The sequence below is a fragment of the Lissotriton vulgaris genome, chromosome 8 (assembly GCF_964263255.1).
Source record: "Lissotriton vulgaris chromosome 8, aLisVul1.2, whole genome shotgun sequence".
Taxonomy (NCBI): Eukaryota; Metazoa; Chordata; class Amphibia; order Caudata; family Salamandridae; genus Lissotriton; species Lissotriton vulgaris.
The window spans coordinates 841,944,987-841,967,915 of record NC_141696.1 but is presented as its reverse complement, the minus strand read 5'-3'; the positions used below and the strand labels follow the sequence as shown (position 1 = coordinate 841,967,915).

The 22,929-nt window shown below is 48.9% G+C and overlaps 1 protein-coding gene across 4 annotated transcripts in view; it reads left to right on the top strand.

Annotated features, from left to right (window-relative positions):
- Positions 1-22,929, top strand: part of NAXD (NAD(P)HX dehydratase) — a 366,910-nt gene that overhangs the window by 326,469 nt on the left and 17,512 nt on the right. For all 4 annotated transcript variants that reach the window (XM_086934749.1, XM_086934752.1, XM_086934751.1 and 1 more), the window contains one exon: positions 7,702-7,822. In XM_086934749.1, coding sequence (XP_086790875.1) covers positions 7,702-7,822 — 121 coding nt within the window. The remainder of the gene's footprint in view (positions 1-7,701; positions 7,823-22,929) is intronic.

Below are 22,929 nucleotides of genomic sequence, written 5' to 3'. Positions count from 1 at the left end.
TCTACAAAGATGTGCAAACGAGATGTGAAAGGGCCAGAAATGAGTAACAGCACAAACAAGGGAATGTCCAATCTGTCAAGAAACAGATATCAGACGTGAATAAGCAAATTAATAATTAAAAGAACACTGCTCTAGAGACATATATAAAAGCATAAGTAGAGAGATTTAGAGAGCACTTAACTCAGCTGGGGCCGCCAAAAAAAGAAGGATGTGTTCCTGGTGTTCTGACCTTTTATTGGGTTGGAATTTTCTTATGTCACAATACTCTTTGTTCTTTAAAGTGGCTGTAGTTGGCTAAATTAAGAAGATTGCAATAAGTTTAGCCTCCGGTCCCGCCATAAAGTCCAGTTGCTGTTTAGTCAAGAAGGACTGTAGACCATTTATATATATATATATCAGAAATAGGAAGGGTGCCAGAACACAACCCTGGCGCACCTCTTCCGTGGAGGCGATGGGCCTGGTCTTCTCACCTCCTGGTCCAAAGCACAGAGCCACAGTGGTGGATTCATGTAGCCTGCGTAATAGGGTAATAAAGGGCTCTTCAAAGCGCATTTCCCCCATCATTGCCCATTGCTTTTCCCTACAAACAGTGTCAAATGTGTACTTTTCCATAATCGGGGACACTGTTCATTTGTGCCCATCCCCTTTCTAAAACCATATTTGGTATCGGCTATTAATCCGGAAGCTTTAGCCCCTGACTCCAAACGTGCTAGAATCACCCTCCCATAACCTTACATGTAGCATCTATTAAGGAAATTGGCTGAAAACATGTGGGGTCATTCCTATTTCCTTTTTTTAAAAATAGGTACCACAACTGCTTCCTTCCATGAAAATGGGATTTGACCGAGTATTGCCGCCTTAAAAACATTCAACAGCAAGGGTGCCCACAGGTGAAGATTACTTTTGATCAAATCTAAGGGTACCCCATCTGGACTGGGCGCTTTCAGAGATATACCCTTATATATTGCATCTTCAACCACGCTCACGGAAATACTTTGGCTTAATTCATGAGCAGTTTTAAAATTAATAACTGTCTCATCCCTTTGCTCTTGTATTGATATTCCCCGTGGATTAAATATTTTTTTTTAATGGGCTTCCCAAACCTCGCCTGTTATGATTGAATCCATGATCCTTACGTCATTAGAGAAAAGTGGACGATTTATAATCTCCCAAAAGCTCTTTGAGTCCTTGAGGGAGCTAACTTTCTCGAAGTCCTCCCAAGCTGTTCTTCTAAACTAATTTTTCCTACTAATAATATCTTGATAATAAAAATATCTCTCTATTTTTATCTCAGCCTTATTTTGGGGGACTACTTTCAGAGCTTTCCTAACATTTCCTTGCGCCCTGGAGCATTCTGCATTAAGCCACCTAATTTTGGGGGTATCCCGTTTCCTAATTGATTTATTTATTTTTTTGGCCACATCAGCACAGATTAATTCAAAGGACTGTATTACTATGTCAGGGGGGGAGTCGACGGTTACGCAAGTCATAAATTTACTTAAGTTTTCTTTAAGAATGGCCTCCTCAAATTACTTTGAATCTACTAGATTCCATTTAATCCTAACTCCTTGATTATGATTATATTTTAACGGACACCCATCCCCCATAAACTTTCTGTGCTGTAACATTCATAATGAGAATCAGAGGATTGTGATCACTTCCAGGGTTTGGTTCAGCTGCGAAACTATCGACCAACCGTGTATATTTACTAGTAATTAGCATAAAATCAATTGTGCTCACACTGGTTCTCCCCTGATAAAATGAAAACTGTACAGAGGGATTATTAACCAGGGTGCTCGCCATACAGAGATCATTCACCATTATAATAGTATTCAGGGCATCACCCTGCGGTGTATGCTTAAAATGTGTGACAGAATGATTTTCTGTATCAGCTACCCCACATACTCTGTGTGAGCTACATGGGCTGACTGTAAAATCAAAATCCCCCTCCAATATTATACACAGAGGCTGGAATTTCGCTGCAACATTAATGATCTCTTCTTTAAATGTATTAATAACCTCAGTATTATTTGGGCCGAAGATGTTGTAGTACCAATTCATTAATAAAATTATGGTATCAGTTAGATTAAAAATTATTATAAGCTGGTAGCAATGTGAATCTATTATACTCTCCATCTTAATTGAGTCATACATAAGCGAAATAAAAGTCACTAAGCCTCCCTTGGCTCTCCCTGCAGCTGACGGATTTGCGTGTGTATTTAATGAGCGCTATATCCATCTAAAGTGACGTCAACCCAGATCCAAGTCTCCTGGAGACAAACAATATCAAATGACTTCACATATTGCAGCCAATCCTCATCAGTTAATTTTGCAGAAATACCTGCGATGTTCTAAGATATGAACCTAAAAGGCCGTACATTGGTGTGCTGGGTCCTGGGTACTTCATAGACAATATCATTGACATTAACATTCTGTGCCCCGCATGCCTCATAGACACTACCATTAAATGTTGGATCATCTATCTCAATATTTAAGCCCAGCCCTATGGCTTCTCTGTGATCATAATTTGAGTGCCAAGGGTAATTAATATAGGCTGCTATTATTGCATTTTAATAACGGTGTATCTACTATATTACCCAATTTCTTAGTATTGATCTCTGGGACATTAATCGGGACAACCGTATCCCCAATATTATTTTGAGCTGGGGTAAGTCAATCTATGTCTGCAAGATTACTTAGTGCCTCATAGCGGTTAGAATGAAACCAGGATGGGGAAGGGGGAGGCTGTGTTTTCCCTACAAATCTGCCCTCATCTTCCATGTATCTACTGGCTCTAGGAGGCTGATAGAAAAACCCCAAGGGCAGAACAGACGTCCCCCTCACACCTTCAAAACAGTTCTCCATTCTGTCCAATATGGTCTTTACCAAACCTGGAGATCTGAAAGTCAGACCGGTACAATCTCCCCGAAATTATTTATTGGATTTCTCCACCCATCCTATACGGCGGGCCATTTTAAATTCTTCAAACAGGAGCAAATCGCTAATGTCCATCCTGGTGCTCAAAAAATGAAGCGATTTATTCCTCAGTGTTAACCAATGCTCCGCTTCACCAGATGATAATATTGGAGAATTGCCAGAACCACAGTATATGGGGTTGCCTCTGGGGGTCGGTGTAGATTAAGGTCTGGGGGCTAAGACTTCTTTTGCCAGAAAACTGACTATCCCTCCTGTATTTCTAGATCCTTCTACAACAATAATACTGTGCTTATCTTTTTGGAGGTTTTCGCAATCTGGCCTTGCCCACAGATCAAACCTACTGACTCATGCGCAACATTTTTACTATTTATATTTATAGGGGAGTGCGCAACCCTTAGGTGGGAGGGATCGACCTGGCTCACTAAAATAGGGGGCAGGTCGGGATACTGTACATCTGCATTCTTGGCAACACCACTACCACCAGCCACATTTTGACCACCAACTGCGTAAGATACAAAAATATTAGACACAGGACTCGTCAAACTATTAATCCATCCCTCAATGTCAATCAGCTTTTTTAAAATAGGGTCCAAATGAGCAGAAATTAAAAGTTCCAACATTTTCATGAGGGAATCCTCTGTCTCTTGGGCGGATGAAACTACCGTAGATACAGCATTCTTCTCAGCTTGACCTAGGAAAATCCCTAGGTTGCAATTCTGCTCAACAGATTTACTTCTAAGGCCCAGAGACTTAGGGGGGTGGGGGGTGGAAGGCTTTGCTTGTTGTGTATAGTTAATTTATTCGAAGCGTGCCCCTTTAATTTTTTTTTTTTACAGAAGGAGCATTACTGATTCCATCATTAGATTTTGCTTTTTGGCCTCGAGTGACATGTGGCCTCAGCAAAGTATCAGATTTGTCAATATCGGCTTCAGCTGGGTCCTCAATATTTCCATACTGCGCCAATTGAGTTATATCAATTTGTGAGGGGCACGTTCCCAAAGTGGATTGTGGCACTAACATGGGTAAATCGTTAGTGAAGATTCTGAGGGTCCAGAGACAGTCTTCGTTCAGTAATTTCTATTTCATGAATAAGACACGTCTCGACCCTCAACAGGAAAGTGTCCAATGTTTCCACCACCCCTTGGCCATTTCCAGATTTGGATTTACTCATCATAGTTGGCTTTATCGACACAATGCAGTATATCTGTATCAACTGACTCGATGTTAAAACCGTATATAAATATAACAGTACCTTCTAAGATGATCTATGTGCAGATATTAATATCATGGCCCAGCCCAGCCTCTATTGGGCTTAGACGGGCCCGCCCTTGGTCCGGGCGCCGTCCGCGCGTGTCCCGTTGACGTGAGTTTATCTACTGCCTCCTGGCGCTGTTGGATGACGTGGCGGCTGTGCGCCACGAACGGGAGGCGGACTAGGTGTTGTGTTCCCCCCCAACCCCCACAGCATCTAGCGCCTCCTGGCACTGTTGAATGACGTGGCGGCCGTGCGCCACGAACGCAAGGTAGGCTGGGTGTTGTGGTCCCCCCGGGACCAGACACAGCTGGTGCAGCAAGTGCGGCAAGCAGGAAAGCTGCCCAAATACACTAAACCCTGTCTGGGAGGTGGTCACACCTCTCTGTGACAGCATATCTATTGTTCTGCCTTGCCCTGCTCGAGCTTAGCTCAGCAACAGGAGGGCAGAAACATGTTTCTGGTCAGCAGCAGCCCTAGCTTGCTGTCCAGTTCTGGAAGACTGGTACCGGGAGCATTTGGGGCCTTCCTGAGGAGCTTTACACTGCATGGAATCATACCTCCCACACCATTTATAGTGTGGAGGTATGATTCCAAAATGTTTGATGCCAATCATGAAACGGGAAAGTTACAGCCAGTTTAGTGATGATCATCGCGTAATTACACATGGCCACGCTATATGTCTTAGTGGCTGATGCACTTATAACCTGGGAGAATGGACTTCGAAGGTTGTAGGGGTGTCCCGGTCATGCAGAGGCACCCCTACACTGAATACCGAGCATGCCTTCAGGATTGAAAGGCATGCTTTAGGGGTGACTTAAGTGTTTTAAGTTTAGTGACCTCAGATATAGGGAAACCTATATCTGTCATGTGCTGGGCTAGCACCAGCTTACACAGGCTGCAATGGCAAGCCTGTAGTCAAAATGGGAGTGGCCTCCCATGGGTGGCACAAAACATGCTTCAGCCCATGGGAGACCCCTCGTACCTATGCCCTGGGTACCTTGGTACTATATACTAGGGACTTATAAGGTTACACCAGTGGCCAATCTGAGGTGTACCTAAGTACTCGCCATATCCAATTTAGGCTAGAAAGCACAGAGACTGGGGTCCTGATCAGCAGGATCCCAGTCAGAAACAAAATAACACCAGGCAAAAAGAGTAGGTAACCATAACAGCAGTTCCTAATTTTGTACACATGCCCTATCAGGACTAGACCTAAAACTAATTGATGGGGCATAAGAAAAAGATTAAGGCACCTGGCTGGCAGCTAATGTTTGGAGTAGAACTTTATCTCTTATTATCAAAGCATATTGAGTAGATTCTTCACCATAATAGACAAGTATACGATTTGAAGTGAAAAAAGTATCTTTAAATATAGGAAAGGAAGGAATACTGTCACCTCAATTTGTCTTCCTGATGGCAAAGAGGTGGTTAGAAACGACAAGATACAGTTAGTTTTCCAACAATATTATCAAATCTTGTACCAGTGTATTCGACACAAAGGAATTCCAATATTATGAGTGTCATATAAATGAGTGATTTGGGGGTATGCTTGAGTCTTGCGTTGTCTCTAGACATAAAGTGCTTGATCACAGTGACTGGGAATACTCATTCATTTGTCTTTGATGATAAATCCATAACTTTTGCAAAAGGGAACTATGGTAGATCTCAGGTCAGATTAAGGGTAAAAAGGCAACTCGTTTCTATACTGAATCTTAAGTGGAAAATTAGACCATGATTTCCGTAGTCCATTTTATATATTCTTTGGTCCTACTGCTGTTTAGGCAGCAATGAGATAGGATGTAGAGGACAAAAGCTTTCGAAATGGTATGGCCGAGCCTAAGATTGCCCTTTACTCTGACCACTTGTCCTGCAAGGTGCAAGTCCCTTACAGACACATCTTGGGATTTAGCATCAGGGTTTCAAAATCATCTTATGTTCGAGTTACATAAGAAGCTGACAATGTCTGAAACCTTGAGAATATGTTTGACTTTGAATCTGAAACAGTGGGCTTAAAATAATTAGGGATACAGCTTATGAAAAGTTATTCCTCGAGGGCAAAGAGTGCCAATACAAATCCCGCCTGTATTGGCCAACTGCAGCATGAAATTAAGAAATAGTTATTTTCAAGAGCTTGTTGTTTGTTCAATTTCAACTCTGAAAATGAATTTTAATGCCTAGTGTATGCTTTAAGAGCTCTTCCGGCTATGGCTCCTAATAAGATTATCACATATATTCAGAAAAAGAATCTTGATCTGGGCTGGTTTGTCCCCAAAGGGTTAGAACGAAAGTTACCATCCTCAATGGAGGGTGTAGTTGGAGTCCCAGCTGTAGCAAGATATACCTTATAAATAACTGTCGTCCCTGATTGTATTGTAGTAAATAAGGCACTGGTGGTGCAACTTTGTGTTATTTTTTGTCACCTCTGAACTCAGGTCAAAAGTAAGGTCCATGTAACACTTTAATTGGAAAATATACTACTGTGCCACTGTTGTTTGGCTTACTACAAGTAAAAAAGCCTCAAGCTTTTCTTCATCTATCTCTTGTTTCAGTTATATGGAGTGCCAGAGGTGGTGGATCGGTAAGGGAAATGTAAATATTTGTGAAAGCTGGAAAGTGTTTGGGACATTAGCGGCTATGTCTGCAATTTTATGCACAATAAAGAAACCGAATATGATGTTATTTGATGCTTATTTAACCACTTCACTTTAAATCTTGTGGGACCCATGTTGTTTCAGGTTCCATTTTGTGACACGCAGTAGGAGGCAGCAGAACGTACAAAGACTTGCTGGCCTCGAACTGAACTTGCTGTATCCTCACTGTAACAGTCACAAGTGTATGTGACAAACTGATGCTCTGCTTAATCGGCTGGTTTTTTTTAAGCCCATGCCCATTCATGGCTAAATGTTTGATGCTGATTAATTATTTGATAAGTGCTTCCAACCCCCCAATTATGTCGCCAGGCAAATGGCCCTCATTTGCTGCGTATGTGCAGCATGTAGTGTAACCTATAAAATCCTCATGCAACTTCTGTACGGAGAGATAGTCTTGAATAATACTATGCTCCTCGCAAATATATTATATAAAGTTCTTCTTAGGCATAAAGATTTCAATTTTATTTAATCAAATATTGGGCTTCCAGACTCTCATTTTTCAGCTGAAAACGTTAAAACAGACCACGGGACACATGGCGAAGTTTCCTCATGAAGAGTGGTTAATGCTGCTCAAGTGCAATCTGTGTTGCAAAGTCCAGTATTCATGTGAGTGAGGCTTAAAGCCTTTTTTATGTACAGGAACAGAATCCCTTGACTGAGGAAAATTTAAACTCTGAGTCTTGATGGGCTTTAATTAGAAAGACATGTTCACATTTTCTAACTTTAGCTGCATTGGATGTATTGCACTGTGAGGGAAATCATAGTATCATGAGAATTGCTATCCAGCTGAAGTGGTTTTCATGTCCATGTCATTTAGGAATTAAAAGTTTTTGTTGTTGTTTTTTTTTTACTTTTCAGTGCTTGTTTGCAGTCATGAAGGAAGCAGTCGAAGATGTGGTGGACAAGGGGATCTCCTTTCAGGCTCTCTTGGAGTTCTAGCACATTGGGCATTTAATGCTGGACCGGAAAAAACAAACGGGTATGTTAATTCATGATATTGTGTTAGTTCCTGTTTCTAGAAATGGTTTTTCATATGTGCCCTCACCAGTCCAATACTTTGTCCCTTTGGCACAACCTGTGGAATTCTGCTTCATCATACGGGCCTGCTTTGGAACAGGAGAGAAAGCCTCTTAACATTTGGTAATATTCTATCTAACCGTAGATTTCTTGACTTTAGAATATTCCACAGGCGCCAAACTGGTTCCAGAAACTTTTCATAACCACGCTCCAGCGTGACACTAGGTGGCTGGTGTATAAGCACTACCCATGCGCCCTGGTGTCAGTTTCTTGCATAACTCTTTCTTTCGGAGCACTAAATAATTGGAGGCACCAGAATGCAGATCACTAATTTGGGAAAGTTTTAAGATGTTAAAAAGAGACCATTCCACAGAATGGGGATAGGGGAGGGCAGAGAGGAATCTCTGGTCAGATAAAGTATTCACCAGAAAGAGCATTACCAAAGGTAAGTAAGTTGTTCCTCTGATGAATACTTATAACCGCAGATTCCTCACCTTTAGAATACCAAAACAGTACCATCTATAGGTGGAGGGTCTATGGAGTGAGCCCAGACCAAAAGGGTGAAGTTCCCTTCCTGTCAGAACTGTGAAGACAATAGTGCTTTGTGAATATGTGCACTGACGCCCACATTGTGGCCTGCCAGATGTCAAGGACAGGCACTCAGCGTGCTAATGCCGTGGTGGCCCTCTTTGCCCTAGTAGAATGGGTCTTCACTCCATCCGGAGGCTGCATTTTGCCCAATGAGTAGCAGACCTTAATACAAAGGATTACCCTCTTTACAGAGTCCTTTTCTGCATTGCCTTACCTTTTTTAGCACCAGAGAACCTCACAAAAAGCTGATCGTCAACTTGATGGGCATTGGTACTATCAATGTAAAAACGGAGTCTGGTCGATGGAGTCATCAGCGCTTTTATGGGGTGAGGTGGAACAAACAACATTAGCAGGCTGATGGATTGCCCAACATGAAAAGGATCACATTTTTTGGCAAAAAGACCACCCTGGTTCTTAGCACATTTGTACACAAGGTGATACGTGGCAGTTGCTTAGAGAGAGCATGGAGCTCACGCACGCAACAAGTTGAAGTGATCCCTACAAGGAAGATAGTCTTTAGAGTCACAAGACACAACGTTCAGCTGTGCATTGGACCAAATGGCACACACATGAATAATGTCAGGGCCAAATTAAGGCCCCACTGTGGCATCGCAAACGGTCTTGGAGGAAACATGTATCAAACCTGTAAGAAAACACATAACAATAGGTGGCTTAAAGAAGAATGGTTCGGGGCGTGGCAAAGATGGCGGAGTGAGGAGACGCTTTCGCCCGGAGCTCCCGAACCGGCCCTAGCCCTGAGCCTTCCAAATTGCTCGTTCTCCCCCCCTTCGGCACAGGACCGAGTGGGGAAGGTGTGGGAACCGGCCAGGCTGCTCCGGGACCGAGGTCAGGCTCTGAGGTTGCCGGGGAAGCGGAGGCCAGAGCGCAGCACAGATCGGCTCTGAGGCCGGGAGCGGAGGTGGACGGCGGCCGAGTCAGGATCGGAAAGGGATCTCACCCCAACACCCACCAAGGCAAGCGGCAGCGCTGTGACAGACAGCGGTGAAGCACCGGGGCACCGCGGCGGTGCTGGGGGACCCTGAGATGCGCCGGCTGCCCGCCGGGAGGCCCCTCCCCTTGTTGCCGGTCCCGCCACAACTCGAGGCTGCGGCCTAGACGGACGGCGGCTCTGCGGGCCGGAGGGATGGTGCTGCTGGTAGCAAAGACGGAACCGGGGTCCACGGCGACGGGGCCCGAGACCGGAGCCAACCAAGAAATCACTCTGGCGGCGATCGACTGGGGGCGACACACGACAGACCCCGAAGACAGACAAGGAGGAGGCCCGGGACGGCGCTGACGCCGGGGACGGTGAAACGGCCTGCAGAGGAGCGGAGGCCTGCCACTGACCCCCTGGGAGGTGAGGAGGGGGTCGGCAGTCTACTGTGGTGCGCCGCGCCCTGAAGGGACGCTTTGGGGACGACGGCTGATCGAGGGCCGCAGCAGCGGTCTATGAAGAGGGGGCCCTGAGGAGGAATTGGAACCAGCAGCACGGAGACTGTGCCACGTGGTCGGCGGTAGAGGTCTGGGCCCAGTGCTTACTCGCTACACTGTTGGGGAAAGTCAGGGGTGCCCGGGCTAAAGAGGACATTCCCCGAGCCTAGGGGCCCGGCTGGAGAGTGCTCCTGAGGAGGATCACGAGAGCCGCTGAAGCAGCGGGGTCCACTGAGGCTGGCCCCCCGGGGGGAGAGGAGCCGGAGCACTCGTCCGTGACCACTCTGGGTGTGAAGGCCAGGAGCAGCTGGTAGAGACCAGGCCTGCCGCTATCGTGGGGACCGACCTGTGCGTGAGGGAGCCTCCCGAGACGATCTGGCGGGGGGGTCTAAGCCGGCCACACGGACGCCCAGCTCCTGAGGTGCTACATACGGAGTGACCCTGAGGTTTACCGATTGAAGAACTCCCAACGGCCAACCGGGAGTGGTAAGAAAACGCCGGGTGGCCCCTCCGCAGCCGCTGCACGCGGTCTAAGGGATTGGGCATTTCGAAGGAGTTGGCGGGCCGCACCACGGTGGACATTGGCACGGCCTGCAGGGCATACGCAGTCATGGACCAACTGGAGTGGCACACTCAAGCTGGGAGCAGACCGGACTCTTCGACCCCATCAGGTAGAGGCACGTGGGGTTGGAGCCTGGAGGCCTGGTCTGGCGCGGTCTCTGTGGACGGCGAGGCAGCCCTGCGGACAAGATGGCGAACCAGAAAAGCAGTAAAAGGAATGAGCGCACGCTCCCTGAGATGCTCGGCAGATTCCAGGCCAGGGGGGACAGAAATCAGCCATCACCGAGCGCGGCGAGTGGCTCTCACTCAGCAGGAGGCGGTGAACCGCCGGTCACCAGGTCTTTCTTGGAGTCGCTCTTTGGTACGTTGCGAGAAGATTTTCAAGCGCTAAAGCAGGAAGTGGCCGGGGAAGTCCGTGAAATCCGGAGAGAGGTGGATGGCCTAGGAGAGAGAGTGGCCACAGTGGAATGCTCTGCACAAAGGCAGGACGAGGAAATCACGCAGCTACAACAAGAAGTACTGCGCCTAAGGGACCAGCAGATGGACCTCCAAGCACATAATGAGGACTTGGAAAATCAGTCTCGGCGAAAAATATAAGGGTCCGGGGAATACCATCGACGGAAGAGGGATCGGATGTGGTGGGCTACCTACGGGAGCTCTTCAGAGACATACTGGGTGAAGCAGCGGACTCTCCGATCAGGATTGACAGAGATCACAGAGTGGGACCCCAGAGGCGAGCTACAGCCCCACCCCCGGACATACTGGCCTTTCTTCCAGATTTCCCATTGAAAGAACGAATCATGGCGGAGGCCCGGAAAAAACTTTCATTGGCCTTCCGAGGGCACCCAGTGGCCTTGTATCAGGACTTGTCCGTTATCACCCTACAAAAACGTAAAGCGTTTAAAATCGCAACAGACTTCCTAAAACAACATGAGACGTCCTATTCATGGGGTCATCCTTTCCGCCTCATTTTCAAGTGGAACGGCGAGATGCATCAACTGAGGTCCCTGCAGGACACGTGCGAGGTATTGAGGATCAGCGCGGAGGAGGAATCCGCCTCGCCACGTAGGAGACGCGCTACAGAGGACGGATGGCCCAGGGTCTCGAGGCGCAGAACGTCGGCGGCGTCCCAGCGGCCAAGCTCGCCCACCATCCGGGCCGACATGGCGAGCACCATCCAAGCAGCATCCAGAGACACTGCGGTGCATGAGGGTGTTGCGCTGACAGCATAAGACTGCTCCGGGGGGAGAACGACATTGCATTGCTGTTATTGCAGGCTTGGGGCCATAGAGGGTGGGGAGGGAGCGGAGAGGGGAAGGGTGTGGGTGGACGTCCACTTCGAAATTCTACCACAGACTTGTCCGGTAAGGACATGGCTGGGACAATTTTTCAGAAGGTGTGGGGGGACCGGGACGGGGGAGGGGTGGGGGGGAGTTGGGGGAATGGGTGGGGTGTGGGAGGAGGGAGAGTTGGGGAGTTGGGGGAAAGTGGGGTGGGGAGTTGGGTTGGGGGAGGGGTGGGTACAGTCCGTCCAGTGCTCTTGATGCTTCCATGAGGCCCCGATGGGGCGTATTTGGCTGTTAAGGCCCACAGGCCGTCTCTCACTAATATGGAACCATTGCTTGTGTCACATTGTTCTGATTCACCATGGCGACCCTTAAGGTTGTGACCCTTAATGTAAAGGGGCTTAACAACCCTGTTAGGAGGAGGGCAGTCCTTTCCTTGCTAGAGAACACGCAGGCTGATATCTGTCTCCTCCAGGAGACATTTGCTCACACGGGACTGCCACAGACTACGGTTCCGCATATTCCCCACGCAGTTCTTCTCCTCGAACACCACCAAAACAGCTGGGGTAGCGATCTTAGTGTCTAAATCCTTTAGGGGGGAGGTATTACACAAGTTTGCAGAGCAGAAGGGGAGACTCTTAGCGCACAGGTTCAAACTAGGAGCCCTGACGTTTACTATTGGGACGATATACTGTCCGAACGAGCATCAGGGCAGCTTCCTTCGATCAGCGCTAGTGGACATAACAGCGTCCCCGGACAGACACATTATTTTGGGTGGAGACTTGAATATGGTGTTTGACTCGGCAGTGGACAGGTCGGCTCAGCGTTCCCCACAGACAGGGGAGCTATCACAGTTAGCTAAATCCCAACTAGTAGACCTGGATCTTCATGATCTCTGGCGCCACCTCCACCCCACAGCCCGAGACTACTCTTACTATTCCCACGCACACAAGACATATGCCAGATTGGACCACCTGATAGTTACCGGACCGGTCCGCGATTTAGCCACGATGTCTGAGGTGGGGGTCATCTCTCTATCAGATCATGCACCGGTCTCGGGGTCCTTTTCTCTGCCGGCAGACCGGGCTCCCCGCGGGGTCTGGCGCCTCAGAGACACTCTTTTGCATAGGAAAACAGTTGTGCAACGCGTCACGGGGGCGATCAGGGAATTCCAATCACACAATGATAACACAGACCCCTCATTGGCGACCCAGTGGGCTGCACTTAAGGCGGTAGTAAGGGGAGAATTCATTGCGGTCTCCTCGGCAGAGAATAGGGATCAGCGACAAAAACGGGACGAACTTACGCAAAAAGTCCGGGAACTTGAAGAGGTGCATCGTCGCACAGGGGCCCCCAGGATCTGGAAGCAGCTGAAGGCAGCGGGGAAACTCCTGTCATCTTTGGACATGGATAGGGCGGAATATGTGGCGCTGCGGCTGAAACACGCTTATTACACGGGGGAGATAGGTGTGGTCGCCTTCTAGCAAACAAACTCAGGGTGGCCCACGAACGCCACCGGGTGAAAGAGATTGCGGTGGGGAATGACGGGATGGTCACAGATGATGCTCAGATAGCCGAGGCCTTCCGTCGATTTTATGCTGAATTATACACAGGGGAGAACCCGATGGCGCAGGAGTCAGAGGACTACCTGGACTCAGTCACCCTTTCGTCCCTAGCACCATCTCAAACGGAATATCTCGAAAGAGAGATCCGGGTTGAGGAGGTGATTGCTACCATCTCTAGGCTCAAACATGGAAAGGCCCCTTGTCCGGACGGCTACACTGCACTTTTTTACAGAACGTTCGGTGCCACCCTGGCACCCATATTGACTAGGCTGTTTAATTCCTTCTCCGAACCGGGGGCGATCCCACCTGATCTCTTACAAGCCACGGTGTCGGTCATACCCAAACCAGGGAAGGACCGGACCCAATGCAGCTCGTACCGACCGATTTCCCTTTTAAACGTTGACCTCAAACTGTACACGGGAATTCTTGCGGCTCGTCTGGCGCTCCATCTGCCGGGTCTGGTGGAGTCGGATCAGGCCGGCTTTGTACCCGGGAGGCAGACAGTGGATAACACCAAGAGAGTGGTACATATCTTAGAGAAGGGTTCTCGGGTCCCCGGGGAAAGAATGCTATTATCGGTTGACGCTGAAAAAGCGTTCGACCGGGTGCACTGGCCTTATTTGGAGCGGGTAATGGAGAGGATGGGCATCGGCGAGAAATTTCGCTCCTTAGTGTTTAGTATTAAATCTGTTTATTCAGAGCAAAAAATACCGACCCATGCTTGTGGAGGCACCGGCCACACAATTACAATGCTTAAGTAAGATCATAGCGGGCATAGGTATCAGTCAGGACTCATTAAACACAGCAAGCCGCCTACAACCCAGACGGGCCGGCCTCGTCGAAAAGCAATGGAGCGTGTCGGATGCTGAAATGATCTATGCAACAAAACCAAATCCCAAACGACCCCCCCCCTTTCCCCACCCCCCACCCCCCTTCTTGTCTGCTAAGTAATCCATGCCAAACCCCATCTAGCCCAACAGCCCTAAAGGGCCGGTTCTTGAAATATTTCACACTGAGCTTTATGCCTGCGGGTCTTGGTCTTAGGCTCAGGGAGCGGGGTGTCTGCGAGATGTAGCAGTCGCAGGTATCGGGGGCAGCTCAGCTCCGGAAATTCCCCGGTGAGCAAAGTCAAGAACGGCCGCCAGATGTCTGCAAACTCCTCGCTCCACCCTGCCGCCGTCAGGGACAGTTTCTCCATCCCCAAAACTGTCCAAAGTCTATGTAGCCAGCCAAGGTGTACGGGTGGCTGTGGGTCTCCCCATCGTGCCACAATGTTCTGTACCGCGGCTCCCAGAGCTATGGCAATCAACCTCCCTCTCTTGGATTTCAGGAGATACATTAGCGCATTCGGTAAGCCAAGAACTACATAGGCAGGGAACCTAGGAAGCTGGGTGTCTAAGTGCGCGTCTACGAGGTCTAGGATGGTGGCCCAGTATTGTCGTAGCCTCTCACAGCTCCATAGCAGGTGTTCGAGTGTACCCCGTTCCCCACATCCCCTCCAACATCGATCACTTGCCTTGGGATCCCAACGATGGATGCGCGCTGGGGTATGGTACCAATACATGGCTACTTTAGTCAGGGTCTCTGTGAGGCCGGTGTGGTAGGCTGAGTGTCTGGCTCTATGATAAATCCCCTCCCACTCCCGCGTGAGCTGCCTCCCCAGGTCTTCCTCCCATCTAGCTTTCCCCGGGTGGTAGGTGTATATGTGAGTGAGGAGTAAGTGTTGATACAGATCTGAGAGTAGTTTCTTCTCGGACGTGCGCGTGAGGAGCCATTTCTCATATGGCGTGAGGAAACGCTGTGCTCCCGGCCGAATGGAGGGGTGTAGGACCCAATGCCGGACCTGTAAGTATGGGAGTCTGTCTGCCTCCTGTATCCCATACTAGTCTTTCACTTTCTGAAAGGAGAGGATGCCCTCCAGATTGAACATGTGCCCTACCTCTCTACAGGGAGTGGTCCTCCATGTTTTAAAAAGCTGTGGGTCCAAGCCCGGAGTAAAGTCGGGATTCCCGAATATGGGCGTCCGCTCCTTAGTGTTTAATTGCTACCGGTTCCCGTCGGCAGTGGTGCGGGTGAATGGCTGTAGTTCTCAGAGGTTTAGCATTGAGCGAGGCACCAGGCAGGGATGCCCATTATCCCCACTCCTTTTCGCTATGTACATGGAGCCATTCGCCCAGAGAATACGGCAGAACCCGGATGCGATTGGCGTGAAAATGGGAGGATATATTCACACGGTCAGCCTCTATGCGGACGATGTTATACTGACCTTAGAAGAACCGAGGCGTGCTTTGCCAGCGTGCATTGGCGAACTGGAAGCCTTTTCAAGAGTGGCAGGATTCAAAATCAACATGGGGAAATCAACGGCCCTAGACATCTCTCTGACGCCTGCAACACGACGGGAGTTACAGGGTCTTTTCCCCATGCATTGGTCGGCCCGCCAAGTCCAGTACTTGGGTATCCTGTTGGTGCCCACGCTGCAGGCAATGGTGACAGCTAATTATGCGACTCTGGGTAGGAAGATTAAGGAGGAATTGGGGAGATGGAGTAAAGGCTTGATATCCTGGCTTGGGAGGGTGGCGGTGGTCAAAATGACGGTCCTCCCCCAGATCTTATACCTGTTCCGGGCACTGCCGTTGCAGCCACCCAAAGGTTGGATCCAGCAAACGCAGGCGGTCTTATCCCGCTTTGTTTGGCAGGGCTGCAGACCCCGGATGAAGAGGGCTCTCTCCACGTTAGCACCGGAGTCGGGGGGACTGGGTATCCCAGACTTGCGCAAATATTTTCAAGCAGCGCAGCTGAGATACCTGGTGGAATGGAGCCAGTGGGAGTCAGACAAGCACTGGCTCTTCCAGGATCAGGCGGTGGCGGGCCGTCCCTTACAAGAGGTGCCCTTTTTGCGTAGAAAGCACCGCCCTTCGAACCTCTACGCATCCTTTGTGACGCGGGTCCCGCTGAGGGTGTGGGACGTTACCAACAAGACCCACGAGCTCACCACATTCCCCTCTCCGTTTACGCCTATAGTAGACAACCAGGATTTCACGCCGGGGACTGACCCGGGAGCCGTCACGCACTGGCGTGCTGCCGTATGCAGGGCTCTCTTCCATCTGTACGGGACGGACGGAGTCCTCCCTTTTCAGAGTCTTAAAGAGGAGTATAGTTTGTCCGAGACGGACAGGATGCGCTACTGGCAGGTGCGGCACTGGGCTCTGCAGCCACAGGTGCGAGAATCGGCAGACAGAAAGCTACTGCCGTACGAGAAATGGTTGGTGACGCGCGCCTCGGATGCAAAGCTCATCACGGATCTTTATAAAATGTTGCAACCTCCTCCCATCCATTTTCATAATCCTGGCAGAGAACGCTGGAACAGGGAGCTGGGCGGGATACTGAGCCATAAAGAGTGGGACCAGATTTCGTACCGCGCACAGCACTCCGCATATCATATAGGACTCACTGAAACATTCACCAAAGTGTCTACATACTGGTATTACACCCCGGAACGGTTGCATGAGATGAATCGGCATATTGAGAATACCTGTAGGCGGGAGTGTGGGCAACCTGGTACACTGACACATGTACTGTGGGAGTGCCCGCTATTACATCCTTACTGGAAGGAGGTGCTTGATGAGATCGACGCCCACTTTGAGATAGAGCTGCCCCGCTTCCCGGCATATGTCCTACTAGGCCTACCTAACGGGTTGATGTATCCATTGAAATCACGCAGGGGTAGACAAATTGCTATAGCATTGGGCTCAGCGGTTCAAAACATCCTAATACACTGGCGCCCGTCCATTACAGGTTGGCTGCATAGATTGTGGCATGTCCTGGGCATGGAGAAACTGTCACTTATGATGGCTGGGGAGGTGGAACAATTTGAGGAGTTGTGGCAGCCCTTCCATGCACTACTGGCCACCGAGTTCAGGGAGCTAACCTGTCCAAGGTACCTGAGATTACTGAGACTTACACCACCAATAGACTACACTGCTTAACAACCACCAGGCGGGAAGCGCGAGGGGGGAGGGGTGTGGGCAGAGTTATGTAAGTTCGGCTGAACAAGGCACTGGATGGGGGAAATGAGGTGGGGAGGGGGGGACAGGGTGGGGGGGGAGTTGGGGGGGACAGTTTCTTCAAAATGGGAAGGGTACAGAGCGTTTATTTCTGCTTCAGGATGTTGTTTCATGTTATGCACACGGGAGCGGAGCTCACATAGCCCCCACTACAATTGCGGGGTATCTGACGCTACTTTGAGATGAACTCCCGGGCTTATGGCACTAATACCATTGCTTGAATGTCTTTTTCTATCTGTGTACTCTTTCAATAAAATACTTTAAACATAAAGAAGAATGGTTGGTCTGGTAAATGCAGGAAGGCCAAAAAGACCTTTAATTGTGTCCACAGCAAGGCCTTCCTGGGTCAAAGACAAAGCAAATAAAAAAATATTGAGCAGTTTCGCTTGCAAAGGGTCTGTCATGCAGACTAATAATCAAGCCACACATTTACCCCAGGGCATGGTGAAAATAGACTGTGGAAGGGCGCCTGGAAGGCAAGATGACATCCACAACTTTGTTTGGCTAATCAAACTCAGTCAACTGCTGCCACTCAATCTCCATGCATGGAGGTGTAGATTGCACAGGTTCAGGTGGAGAACCCTGCCCTGTTGCTGACACAGAAGATTCTCCCTAAGTGGTAGCCTAATCAGAGGGCAGCCGCACATGTTCAGAAGGTCTGGAGTATAACACTCTACTTGCCCAATTTGGAGCCACTAGGATGACGTGGATCTCCTAATTTTGGGCAGGAGAGGTGGAAAGGTATACAGGAGTCCTGTGTTGCACTACAGCCGCAATGCATCTCCGCTGGAACTCCAACGCACAATAGTTGAGCCAGGCCCTCTGCATATTCTCAACCGTGGTCAAGATCTAGCCAGCCAGGCTTCTCCTCATTCTCAGAGAATGCCCTGTGCCACCTCAGGGTGCAGACAATTTATTACCCCCCTAGTACTGGTGCACAAGGTCATCGGCCTTGGCGATTAATAACCCCTTCAGGAGATACCCTGACATTACAACCAACTCCAAAGACTCAAAGTGCCTTGGCAGAGAAACCAGGACCCCATTGTGCCCTGCTTGTTACAGTACGGTGGTGGTGTTGTCCATGAGAACCTACACCAGCCTCCCCTTGATGGATAGTAGGAACACTTTAAACACCAGACAAATGGCCAACAACTGCAACAGATTGATATGGAGCCAGGTTTCGTCCAAAGCCCACAGTCTTCTGTTCTCCACCTATGCCTGATGACCGCCCCAACCCAGCAGTGACTCATCTATTCACCATCAGCTCTGGGTGTCTAAGGTAGGGGTCTGCTGTTGGTCAGTTTACTGTTGACCAGCCGCCACTGCACATCTTGCGTAGTCTCCTTCAACACCTGGATGGTACCTGCCAGGGGTATTGGTCCGGGGCCCACTGACACTGCAGATCTCACTGCAGAGCTTGCATATGGCACCTGGTTTAATGGACGTGCAGGATGCATGAGGGTAACAGGCCAGAAAGTCTCAAAGCTGCTCTCACCGAGATCCAGGACTGATGCTGAAGCATCGGATTCATAGTCTGAATGTCCTGGACTCATTCAGTGGAGGAAAGGCCCTGAACTACACCGTGTCCAAGGAAGTCTCTGTGAAGGAGTTAAGCGTGAATTTCGCTCATTGATCAAGGACCCCAACAATGTCGGGAAGTTTACTGCCGTCTGGAGGTGGTCTACAACAGACTGTGGCAAGCCTGCCTTCAAAAGCCAGTCATATCAGTAGGGGAAAAATGCAATCTTACAACCTCCGAAAATAGGCATCACCCATTGCCATCACTTTTGTGAACACCTGAGAGGCACTGGTGAAGCCGAAGGGGAGCATGACAAACTGAAAATGCTATTGGTCAACCTTTAGTAATAACCACCCCTATTTCCAACTCTGAAACCCTGTTGATGGCTCCTTTTGGATGGTAGAGCTCGCACTGCTAGCAGTAAGATGGATAGATGCTCCTCTGAGAGCCACTCTGATGTGGCAGTAATCTGCGGCAGGTCAGAAAGCAACAGAACAGCATAGCCCTGCCGACTATCTGGAGCACCCATCTGTCAGATGTGATGGATTGCCACCCTGGGAGAAAGTGTTGTATCCTCCCTCCCAAAGACAGTTGTGTGCTGCTAGGGATGAACAAAAGCATCTTGGATGTTGATGCTGTAGGTAGGGGGCACTGCGGCGATCAATGTCCCTGGTGACCTGTGCTTTGCCTCCCTGATCTTCGTCCTCATCCACAAAAATCTGGGGTGACTGCAGTGGGGGTAGCGAGCTTGGCATTACCTTACACCAACTCACTGGAGTAGCCTCAAAGAGACAGAAAGCTTTAAGGAAAGTCGAGCCATGACGTGTTCTTTGGGCCTCTCAACCCCAGTGAGACAGTTTGCCCCGTCAGTTTCTAAGGTGGAGTCTGCATTTTTGCCTAAAAGGTGGGATCCATCACAAGGTATATCCAGAAGGGTTGCCTGCACATCTCCTGAAAAACCTGGGGACTGTATGCCCATGTGATGATGGAGCACCACACCAGTGCTGACTCGTCTCCACAAGCGTTCAGTAGTATCTAGGCCAGCACAAATATCATATTTGGCTGGATCCTGATCATTGTGAATGGTTTGAGTCAGGGAGGCCCTAAATTCTTCTGGGACCACTAGCAAGATCTGAATGGCCATGCCCCAGAGGGGGTGCATAAATCAACCTAATAGGCAACCTGCATTAACTGATAAGGCTAGCCTGGTCCAAGAGAATATTAATTTTCCGCCTGCCTCAAAAATTTTTGACTTACTATCCAGAAGGGATGGTGCCTTGTTGGAAATGAATTAGGATTCACCTTGCTGGAGGAAGCTATAGCCACCAAACTCTCAAGATTAGGATAGTGCATAAAAAACATCAGGGATGTGAACTGCCGGTCTATGATGTATGGCCACCTGCTTGTTCACTGGTGTGCAAGAGCAAAGCTTAGACCAAACGCCCATCACAATATCAGGGCTTTGTTGAAAGGAGAGTAAGGGCTCAGAGGATGCATGTCTAGTTTGCAGGACTGGGCGTTTGTCTTAACATCAGCAGAAGACAGTTGTAGGTGCAGCCCCTCGGCTGCACGTCAAATGACCACAGCAAATCAAGCACACTCTTCCATTGGCTGCCCAAAGGGAGAAACAATGCTGTATCAGTGGAAGTATCCAGCCCACTGGCCTCCTCTATGTCCATGTATAAACTGTCATCATTATAATGTGTGATTAAATCATCTCCAGGTGGTGGTAAACTGTGGTCAGAATGGGAACCAAAAGATTATGGATCCTCTGAGGATGGCTTTGAGGTAGTGGGAGTATATTGTATGAATTAGACTGTACAGGAACAATGGTTCACTGTAGATGGGGTAAGAGTAACCGTCTGAGTCAAGAATGATTCGGCTGGGGGTCAGACAACGGAGTCTGCATGGGTTCCCTCTGGCGATGTCTGAGCCTGTGTCAATCAAAGAGGGACAACTCAGGTCTTGAAGCCAGAATGGAAGCCAGCACCAGAGTTGTTGTAGCACGCAAAATGCGTTCTAGGGGCTCAGACTACACCGAGGATGGATCTGCTGGCTGTAATCCAAGTGGAGGACCCTGCGGATTCTTTGGAGCTCAAAAGTATGCCAGAGGGAGCTGGAAGAGTATGAGAAAATGGGTTGTTGATTGAGTAGGGTTTCACCCACAAAAACAACAGCCCCAATCCCTGTCAGGGTGAACCACAAAAAGTCACTAAATTAATCAGTGCTTGGCACAGAAGCAGTCAGGCCTGACTTAGAGGCTATGTGTAAAGTCTTTATGCAGCACACAAACAGTAATAAAGTAGAAACACAATGCAAGAAAAGTCCCACACTAATTTTGAAATATACAGTAAATGTTATTAAATCATTTGACACCAAAATGATAAAAATCCAATTAGTAGAACCGGAAATATGCAGTTTGAAAGGTTTAGGTAAAAAGAATGCTTAAAAACACAAAATGCCAGCTGTGGTTATCTGGTTGTGACGGATCGGGACATAATCACAAGTTCAGGTCGACCGCAATGGAACGCGGGCTGCATAGAGAGACCAGTAGTGGGGTGTTGATGTGGGGTTCCGAGATGTGGTGGGAGGTCCTGTGTGGAGATGTCATGCAGCGTGTGTTCCGAAGAGCGATGTGGGGTCCTGTGTCGGGCTGCATTGCATCGCTCTGTGTCAGTTGTGATGAAGAGCTGCGAGGGGACGTCTGATGAAATGCTGCGAGAGCGGTGATGCAAGTCCTGCATTGGGTAGCGTCACACTGCATCTGTTCTGATGGAGACCACAGCTACTGCTTCCAATGCTCCAGGACTAGGAATGCACCACTGAGGGGGTGGGAGCGTCCCGACTCTCAGTGGGCAGAGTCCAGGTGCTGGGTTGGAGCCTTTTCTGTCCCTGATGCTGTGATCAGGAGGCCAGTCAACTAGCCCTTAGAGTCACTCTGGTGGTCCTGGGTTCAAGGTGCAGGTCCAGTTCTTCCTACGCAGGTCGAGAGGCAGCACAACAGTCCTTCTTGCAGCACAGCAATCATTCTTCTGAGTATGCCACAGGTCCAGAATTGATCTGAAGAGTGGGACTTGGGGTCTAACATCCATACCTGGTGCTCACATTGAAGTGGGAGAAGCTTCTGGAGTTTCCCCCTACAGAGGTGTTTGGGCTTTCCTGCCTCCCTGCCCTGGCCCCAGTCTGTCTGGGGCACCATAGGCTGGTAGGAAGTCATTTGAGTGTAGCTGAGCCAGTGCTTTCGAAGTATACATGTAGTAGGTGACAGCTCTGCTCCTCCATCAAGTACGAGATGGCCCATCCCCTTAACGCTCAGACCCTCTACTGTGATGCTGTCAGGCAGTAGTACACAAAGGCCAACTACACCTAGTCATGTGACCCAGCAACAGGATGCAGGCACCACCAAATGGTTAGGGCATAACATATGGCAACTTTCTAAAAGTGGCATTTTGTGAGTTGTGACTTAAAATTTGACTATTGCATTAAAAAGCATTTTAAATTACAATTTCTCAAATACTAAACTTTACTTTCCTACCTGCTCCCAGTCAAAGGGTTAGCACTTATTAAATGTAATAAGGTAACCCAATGTTATACTATAGAAGAGGTACGTCTCATGGTAGTGAAAAAAACAATTGTGACTTTTTCACTATCAGGACATGTAAAGCTTAAAAGTACATGGCCAGCCTTTTAATTATTATGCAGCCTGCCCAATAGGCTGTTTAGGGCCTACCTTAGGGGGGGGGGGTTTATGTAATAAAAAGGGAGTGTAGGGCTTGGCTAGGGGATTATATTGCCAAGCCAAATTGGTAGTTTAAAACGGCTAACAGGCTGGAAATGGGGGATCTGTATTAAGGGGCTACTTAAGGGTGGCACAATAGGTACTGCAGGCCCACTAATAACATTTAATTTACCAACCCTGGGTAAATGGTATACTACTTTACTAGGGACTCATTTATGTAAGTTAAATATGCCAATCAGGTGTGTGTCAATTTGACCGTGTTTAAGACTGTGAGCACAAGCAGGGGCGTAGCTTGGCCAGTAAGATCGGAGGG